The following is a 9,303-nucleotide window of genomic DNA, read 5'->3' on the forward strand; positions in this document are numbered from 1 at the left end:
TTGTCAATTTTTCAATACAGCATGAATAAAAGGAGGACATCCTCACAAGGATGATTTAAAGAGAAGACTATTGAATTCATGCTCCAATCAACTCATCCAAAAATCTGAACTGTTGAAGGGAGGCGGGCAATATATTTCAACACAGACTCCATGCCAAAGGAGATAGGGCTCCAACCAGTTGACTAGGGCTGACACGATGTATGTTGTGTGGTTCTTAAGCTTGTTACTATCAACACAAGTAAATAAATTCAAATTTTATTTGATTTTTTTATGAAACCTCAAAAGGTTCAATCCATTAAGAAACCAAAAGAGATTTTTTTCCAACTATTTACAGAAAAATAAGCGAAAACATTTAACATGCCCAGAAGATAGGTCACCACTGAAGGTGAGGAGAGCAACATACAAAGATCACAGACCGTTGCAGGAAAATAACATAGAAAAAAGACAAAAATGCTAAATCCACATATGGTCAAAAAAGATTTACGAAGACTTCCAAAATTACTAAAAAAAGAGGAGCGCAGCTTGCAAATGCCTAACTCTTCAAACACGATAGAAGCCGTTGACCAAGGCAAAGGTGAATGTTGACTTGGGGGCAACAAAGAGCATAGCACCCAAAGGAGCCATTGCTTGCTTTGAACGAAGGCGAACCTTGCCATGGTACCATTCTTTCAACACCAAAGAGGCTTCCCTACCCTCTCACCCTATCTTGAAAAGCATCGGCCCCCCGAACAAAAGAAAGCTCACATGGAGCACACATGGTCACTAGAAACTAGACCACCAAGAAGAAGAGACGCTTTGCCCGATCATCGTTGCCAGCCACACCATGTCGAAAACAGCACCGCCGTCACCATCCACGGACTACACCCCCAACAACCCGCTGAAAGGGACATGCTCTAGACAATGCCTCCAAGGAGTGAAGATGCTACGGTGCCTCCGCTCCCCGGTAGGACAAGCCGGCCAATGGTTTTCACCCAGAGCCAAAGGTGAAGGATGACAACCCACAGTGACACCTCCAGGGAGGGGAAAGGACACTCAAGAGCATCATAGGCACCAACATCGTCAGGCTGAGTTAGAATCGGCCACTAACCGCACAAAGTCCACCGGTCACCCTCTGATCGAGATTACATGTCATCGTAATTACCTTTTTCCGAGTGAGCGACTCCAACTTCACTAGGCCAACAAAGAAATTGAATCATTGGGTTGCATCTATATTTGTGCGAAAATGTATACCTACGCATAACTTACTATACAGTCTTGCTAAGTCTCAGTCGACTGAGACTTCGCTAAATCTCAGTCGATGTTATATCCATAAGATTTTACATTAAGATCCATGAAAAAATTTCTTTTTAATTTTTTTTCTTTTGTATGTTATGTCACTTGACCAAGACTTGGTTAAATTTCAGCCAATTGAGACCTATCCATACCCCTTACTAAATTCTTACGTAACATTCCTATAATCTCTTTCCAGCCCCTGATTTCAACTGTGGGCCCCCCTCTCCCTGATTACATCCAATCAAAATAGCCCACCTGATGCTTTAGGTATTGTTAATAGCACGTTGCGTTGTCACGCCATTGTCTCCGTGGACGCTTTGCTTCATTCACTCACGCCCCCGCCATTGTCGTTGGCGCTATGGCCCGAAACAACAGACGTACGCGTGCCAAATTAAGGCAGCCCCAAAGGACCGTGCCCTCCGACCATTCCTCCCGTCACCTCTGTCCTCCCCTCCACATCTCTCCCGGCGCGTGGTCGGTCGGGGGCTGCCATTGGCCTCCGCCGCCACCGCCCGGACCTCGTACGTCGGCCGATCACCCGATCAACTAACCAGCCTGCAGACCCCTAAGCACGCACGTCGTACGTCTCCCCATCTCCGAAAATGCACCGGTGGCTCATCGGCAGCTGCGGCGACATGCGCCCGCCCCGCCGCCGCATCCAGGAACCGCAAGTCCAAGGTACCAGCTGCATGCGCCGCTCACGTTCTCGGATCTTAGATTGCTCCGGCGTACGTGCACCATGCATGCATGCGTGCGCGCGCACGCTCTAGAGAGTGACATTTTGGAATTCCTTCGTGTAGAGGAGCCTCGGCCGCGTCGGTGCACGTCGTCGCCGCCGAAGCTGAGAAAGACGAGCTCGGAGCCGATTATGCTCTCCCTGCCCAAGGACCTGGCGGAGTTTCGGGCGATGTCGGTGTACGGGAACCTCAAGCTCTTCACGTACGACCAGCTCAGGCGGGCCACCGGCGACTTCAGCCCCACGCAGATCATTGGCGAGGGCGGCTTCGGCGTCGTCTACAAGGGGGTCATTGGCGCTGTGGTGGTCGCCGTCAAGCGGCTCAACCCGGACGGCATTCAGGGCGACCGCGAGTGGCTGGTCAGTTTCTATCGAAATGTATAATCCACTATCACCAATTCACTCTTTATGGAAAAAACTATCACCAATTCACCATGGCACATTGAATCTTTACGAAACCAAAACACGGGAAGTTGCAAAACAAAAATCTGCTTGGAAGAAAGTGAGTTTCCGTGTAAGATACAAAGGGATTTTTAGTCAGGTTCAGAGATCTTGTGTGCATGCAGACCGAGGTGAGTTGCCTGGGGCAGTACAGCCACCCGAACCTGGTGGAGCTCATCGGCTACTGCTGCGACGACGACCACCGGCTGCTGGTGTACGAGTTCATGGCCAAGGGCAGCCTCGAGAACCACCTCTTCCGACGTACGCACACCCACACCAACGATCCCACCCACTTCTTACATACTGCATGCTGAACATCTGTTTCATCACCATCATCGGATGCACCAGGCGCGTGCACCCTGTCATGGACAACCCGGGTGAGGATCGCGCTGGACGTGGCGAGGGGGCTGGCGTTCCTCCACGGCGCGGCGCGGCCCATCATCTACCGCGACTTCAAAACCTCCAACATCCTCCTCGACGCCGACTTCGGCGCGAAGCTGTCAGACTTCGGGCTGGCCAAGGAGGGGCCGGTGGGCGGGAAGACGCACGTGTCCACCCGGGTGATGGGCACCTACGGCTACGCGGCGCCGGAGTACATGGCGACGGGGCACCTCACGGCGATGAGCGACGTGTACGGCTTCGGCGTTGTGCTGCTGGAGATGCTGGTGGGGCAGCGCGCGCTGGAGCCGAGCCGGGCGGGGAGGGCGGGCAACCTGGTGGACTGGGCGCGCCCGATCCTCATCCGGGGCAGCAAGCTGGAGAAGATCGTGGACGCCCGGATGGCGCAGCAGGGCGCCTACTCGGCGCGCGCGCTGGAGCGGGTGGCGCGGCTGGCGTACGACTGCCTCAGCCAGAACCCCAAGGTGCGGCCCGCCATGAGCCGGGTCGTGCTCGTGCTCGAGGCCGCGCTCGCCATGCCGCCGGAGGAGGAGGGCGACGGCGATGGAGGCCGTGGCGGCGGCGACGCCTCCCCGACTCCGGCCCGGTGATCGATGTGATGTACGCGATGTTGTGTATGTAGGTTTTTGTTTTGGTAACTGCGAGAGGATAGGTCTGTGTGTGTGTGTGTAAATTTAAATGCGGAGAGAAAGCGCGGTTGTGGACAAACTACTCAAATCGTTTTTTGTTCAAAAATAAAATGTGCTCGTGATGGATACGGGAAAAAAAATCGTTTTTTGTTCAAAAATAAAATGTGTTCGTGATGGATACGGGGAAAAAAAGCACTGTGTGGCTGCTGGGATTCGAGCCCAGGTCTCCACGGCCACAACGTGAAATTCTCACCACTAAACTACAGCCACATTGATGGACAGAAACCGTTACTACGCTTAATATACCATAGAAACCAGAGGACGCAGTACGGAACCTACTGTCTCGTTTCTTCCTGGGAAATTGACAGTGACATTGTGATCTATATTACGTGGACTCATGTTACACATTGCTCGGCCCTGAACACCAGCGCCTTTTCGATCTGAAACAGCTTCCCACTCACTCTACATGGTTTGTATTTCTGAAACATGTGCAGGGCATACAGTAGAAACGAGCACAATCGGTGCATACAATTCTCCAGTCCAAGCTCACTTGCCAGCTGCAACTTTACTGAAACTAAACCCGCCTGAACCAACAGAACAAGAACAAGGCCTCTCAACTAAATTTCTCAAACCAGGGGCACCGATATGAAACATTGCCATGATGTATTTAGCAGACTTGCTTTATATTCCAATACATTCATCAGTACCACAAAAAGCGACTAGTATCCCGTATGCCCAACTTCAATTCCCGGTATTGCTAGTTACATGTTGGGATGGGCAGGTACATTGTATGTATCACCAGCTTCCTCGAGGGGCCTGCGGCGTCTGTTGAACAGCCGCTAGCGGGTTCATCTGGACGGAGAACGCAAGCTGGAGGGCATCGAGGAACGCCCGTCGCAGGGACGAAGCGTGTTGGAACACCGCCCTGTCAGCGCAGATTCATATGAAAAACATTCAACTGTATCAGAAAAACCACAGAAGATGCTCTGGATCGTTTGGAAGTCTGTCTGCAGCAGCTAGATGAAACCTTTACCTCTTCAAGCCGGCGCCTTTCCTCCGTAGAACGTAGACTGTCGAGAACAGCAGCGAGAACAGAAGCATTAGCTTACCACTTGGTAGAACAATATGCATTCTGCCAAACTTTACGCGCACCGAATGGAACCACCAAAACATGGGATCAAAGTTATTTGGGACGCGCTGAAGGGAAGGCTCAATGTACTTTGGTAAGCCATTTTTTTTCACATTGGGTGCACGTGTGGTGCTTGTCGGAGCATCCTCATGGGTTGCTGGTGTTGGGCTTTTCTCAGAAGCGGAAAGGTTCCTCTCTGCTGATTGTTTTGCTCCTGTAGCAGTGGATGACTTTTCATTTCCAGCTGCTTGAAGTCCATTAAGTTTTTCTAGCAGCTCCTGTGGAAAAATTAAGAAACAACTTAATGATGCAAACAAATGAAAACTTAGGGAAGAATAAATGCAGAGACAACAGAATTCCATGATCAATATTGTAAGAAAACAATATGAAAATAAGGGAAGTCCTAACTCAGCATGCTATAGTTATCTACAACTAACATACTCCATCACAAAAATTACCTGTCGATCTTGCTCAATCAATTCTGCCTTTTTTACCCATGAGATGGCATTTTCAGGCTCATGAGAGGCAATGCTAAGGAATGTAACTGTATACAATTCCACCACCTCCAAATACTCTTCAGTTGTCATAGTTGATGTAACAATAAGACCATTCGAAGTTATTTCCTGTTCTCCATTCAAAACATAAACTTGATCATCTGTGTATCTCCATTTAGCAAGGAAGTCCTCAAAAATTGGTCGAAGGTCAGGCCCAGAACCTTCTGCCATTAGCATGGTAGCCCTATATGGAAGATACATGTCAATGGTACAGAAAGGAGGAACCGCGAAGTAAAACCAAGAACACATGAGAATTTTATGTAACAGCTACCCTGTCAGGAAAACCTTCACCGGTATTGATGCCACTGAACCATACATAGCTTTAAGCTGAACAAACATCTCAGTTGTCCTGGAACAGTTAGCATATGTGTTAAACATATATTAGAATAAAAACTAGGTACCAAAAATTATGCAAATGTTCTACACAATAACAAAGAATGTCTATATCATCACTATTTAAGGACTTCATGATATAGCATATGGCTTTTCATAAGCATCCATATAAAAATAGCTGAATAAAGAACTTTCTATTCCACATATATATCATCTTCATTTGCCTGTTCCTAGGGAAGCTAGCAATTGAGGCACGTGTATGAATGTCCATTCATACGAAACATCTGGTAATAAGTGAGACAGTTTAATTCCCAACGTGCATTTATAAGACACATTTGGTAACAAGTGAGACAGTTTAGTTCCCTTTTTATTAGGACTACTTTTAAGGTGGTTCTGGCAAAACAATGCATCACCATATATAGCTGGCAATGACGGTTTTCCTTTTGCAAATACATTAACCTCATTAAGAATTTTGCTATATTAGCAGTATTAGATTCTGGTTGATCAACATCCTTATCTTGTTACAACACATTTACAGAAACTGGAAATTAATTAGAACAAATAGTAGCTTATCTATATCTATACCACTATATAGTGTGCGAATAACTTTGAATAACAACCATTGGATGAAGCCGATCTAACGGTGGAGACGTGGCAAATCCGAGTGTTATTGACCGTTGGATCTTCTCATTACTTCACTGGATTCTTCCACGTGTACTATCTAGAAGATTCTATGGTTGGGCTAAAGCCATACGGACATTTTGCACAAAATTTAAAGCACACTTCTACTTTATTCTAGACTCTTCCATACTCAGACTCTCCTAACTTCTTTTTCTATCAAACTATCATTCATTTTACTTCGTATTCAAGTCTATGTACCTTCATAAATCATATTTATCTTTACAGATACTGTAGAACATTAGCTTTGAGATAGCCAAAAAAGATACCTAGATAAAACACGCTCAGTATATTTTACGTGATTTTTGTATGTTATACTTCATGCATATGCCTCACAATTTCATTTGCCGGCATAACTAGCCAAAAAGGATACCTAGATAAAACAGGCACAATATATTTTACAGTAACAATATGTCTATCTTTGGTTGTAGTTTGACTATATGAGCTCTCACGTGCTATGCACGAACTTACTAGTATGCAACAAAAGGAGAAAAGAAATAGGATTTACCTTCTGAGCTCTTTAAGTGCTTGAACGAGTACAATGCCAACTAATTCGAGCATCTCCAAAAGTTCATCATCATCCCATACTCTTTCTCTATTGGCCGCTCGAATTTGATCAGACACAGACAATGCAGTCAAAACCGCTTGGTCGAACGATCCGCTGACCAGATAGCTGAACCATGATAATTGCAACAAAGTGAACAAGTTCCAATCTTTTTATCTCCCCCTTTGGAACCTTGTATGCTAAAACTTAAACTAAAATATGAATACACCATGGTCACCTACGCATCATCGGCAATTACAAGAAAGGAAGTGCCAATTTCTACCTAGCAATTAGCATGGAAAGCATGTCCATTGACTGGTCTGAGTAAATCTTGTTACACTTCCAAAGTGAAGGAAATTGCATATCATACTTTGCTGCTAGTAATGCTGTAGAAAGACAATTATAGTTCATTCATCCAATTACATGGTGGTGAGAGGGTAGGATGAACACGTATGCTAACAAGAACGACCACGAAGCACATGAATGAATATGAAACGAAGTGAGAGCAGAGCAGCGGGGCAGAGGGAGGAGGGGGAATCTTACCACTCGGCGTCGTCTATTTGCTTCCAGAGATCCGTTCCCTCGGCCGCTGAGGTCCCCATGGTTCCCGGTCCCTGCCTCCACCTCACGAGTAAGTTCCTAGCTCTTCCTTTCCACCCGCCGGAGACCGCAGGTCAGGGAGGGGACGCGCCGTGCTGCGGCGGAGAGAGGGAGAGATGGTCAGGGACGGATTCGGCGGGGAGAGACGGAAATTTGTTGGGATTGCGAACGGAGTGGATAGCTGATGCGGGGGGGCGTTTCTATACTCACCGGAAGAAAGGTTCCAGCACCTCGAGAGGGAGAAGGAGAGGAAGAATCGCTTGCGTCAGCGAGCTCCAGCGGCGGACGGGGCGGAGTGGAGCCGCGCCGTCGAAGTCGTCGGCGAGCTGCGACGGGGACGGCAGGCTCCGGTGGCGTCGTGCCCGGGCCGGCCTCCTGGGTAGAGTTGGAGTCGTGATGTCGACGGGCGGGCAGCCCAATCGGGCCGAGCCGTGGAGTGTTGTCGTTCGATGGGCCTCCGTGTACATTGTTGGATCAGTTTACAGCCCATGTAACGGGTACCACCTAGACTACTGTTAGCATGTGATTCTCAACAACAACAAAAAAGAATTCTCAAAAAAAAAGACTGTTAGCATGTTATAAACTAATAAAAGAAAACTACTCCCTACGTTCCTAAATATAAGTCTTTGTAGAGATTCCACTAGATGGACTACATACGGAGCAAAATGAATGAATCTAAACTTGAAATGCATCTATATACATCCGTATGCGGTTCATAATAAAATTTCTACAAAGACTTATATTTAGGAACGGAGGGAGTAGATGCTAGCATTTAGAGTTTCAGATTTACCTCAAAAAAAAGTTTCAAATTGTACATTGAGAGCAAGTTTAACTGCCTCTTTCCGAATAGTTCTTTTGGGCGGCTTAAAAAATAAGCTACCTCTACCCAGCTTAAAAAATAAGCCGCTTCATAAATTTATTGAGACTTCTAAATTAGTTATCCCATAACTAGTTCAGCAAACCCAATAAATGAGGGAGGTGGCTTATGGAAAAAAGTTGGGGAGAAAGCAGCTTATTTGTTAAGCCGCCAAAAGAACTAGCTCATGGACGGGTGGATCGAGTTGATCCTATCAATGGATGGGAAGAAAGTTCTTATAAAGTCAGTGACGCAAGCACTGCTACCTCGAGGACCGTGTGAGCATATTGATAGATTATTGAGGCAATTTTGGTAGGGTGCAAAAGTAGGAAAAAGGAAGACAGTGTGGGTATCATTGAATGATATGACGCAGCCAAAGTATATGAGAGGATTGGGTTTCAGAAAGATTGACCTTTTCAATTTGGCCACGTTAGCTAAACAAGTGTGGAGACTAATCTGTCACCCTTTATACTTTAGTGCTCTAATTTTGAAGGCGGTGTACTATCATATAGATGACTTTTTAACTACTTAGCTAGGGGCAAAGCTATCCAAAATTTGACGGATTCTGGAGGGCAGAGAATTTTTGAAACAGGGTCTGCTTAGAAGGATCGGTGATGGACAATCTATGCACGTATGGACAGATGACTGGATCCCAAGAGAGGCCATGATGAAACATGTTGTGCAACTGAAGTCCGCAATAGTTATGGTGGTCGGTCTAATTGATCATGCCAACCAAGTATGGAAGAAACAAGAGCTTAGTGAGCATATGTTAGTGCTGGATGTGGAGAGTGTACGACATATCCTTTGGCCACAACAGTTTGTGTGGACTATTTAGGTGGCGGGTCTTGTCACAAGTTTTGAGAAGAGCCTCATCACTCCAATCAGATGTGTCGGCATCGACTTTGACTGCGTTCTTCTGAGTTTCTAGCCATGTGTTCTGCTTTCCTCCTGAGATACCTTAGACTCCCTCTGTCGATTCACTTCCTCGAGAAAATTGACCTTCAGTACATTGTTGACAAGGTTGTGGGGAAGCTTGTGGCTTGCAGGGGCATTTTGTCACCGTTGTTGGCAGGACGTTGCTGGTCAAATCGATGCTCACCTCCCAATGTACCTATCTCATCATGGTTTTTGT

At 46.7% G+C, this 9,303-nt stretch overlaps 2 protein-coding genes and 1 non-coding gene across 3 annotated transcripts; 1 reads left to right on the top strand and 2 right to left on the bottom strand.

Moving 5' to 3' along the window:
- The first annotated feature begins 1,632 nt into the window (after positions 1-1,632).
- Positions 1,633-3,559, top strand: LOC123152665 (probable serine/threonine-protein kinase PBL17). Its single transcript, XM_044572159.1, has 4 exons — positions 1,633-1,950; positions 2,073-2,368; positions 2,575-2,710; positions 2,798-3,559. Exons 1-4 carry the CDS (start codon positions 1,875-1,877, stop codon positions 3,436-3,438), a joined length of 1,149 nt encoding a protein of 382 aa, XP_044428094.1. The 5' UTR covers positions 1,633-1,874; the 3' UTR covers positions 3,439-3,559.
- A 116-nt stretch (positions 3,560-3,675) lies between these two features.
- TRNAH-GUG (transfer RNA histidin (anticodon GUG)) lies at positions 3,676-3,747 on the bottom strand. Its single transcript has one exon. It is a non-coding gene; the product is annotated as a tRNA-His (tRNA).
- Positions 3,748-4,123: 376 nt separating this feature from the next.
- On the bottom strand, positions 4,124-7,766 carry LOC123148609 (protein APEM9). Its single transcript, XM_044568077.1, has 7 exons — positions 7,526-7,766; positions 7,259-7,410; positions 6,680-6,844; positions 5,432-5,509; positions 5,065-5,344; positions 4,511-4,884; positions 4,124-4,402 (listed from the first exon to the last, which is right to left on the bottom strand). Exons 2-7 carry the CDS (start codon positions 7,315-7,317, stop codon positions 4,273-4,275), a joined length of 1,086 nt encoding a protein of 361 aa, XP_044424012.1. The 5' UTR covers positions 7,318-7,410; positions 7,526-7,766; the 3' UTR covers positions 4,124-4,272.
- Between the last annotated feature and the right edge of the window lie 1,537 nt (positions 7,767-9,303).

This window comes from Triticum aestivum, chromosome 7A, assembly GCF_018294505.1.
Source record: "Triticum aestivum cultivar Chinese Spring chromosome 7A, IWGSC CS RefSeq v2.1, whole genome shotgun sequence".
In the NCBI taxonomy this organism is placed as follows: Eukaryota; Viridiplantae; Streptophyta; class Magnoliopsida; order Poales; family Poaceae; genus Triticum; species Triticum aestivum.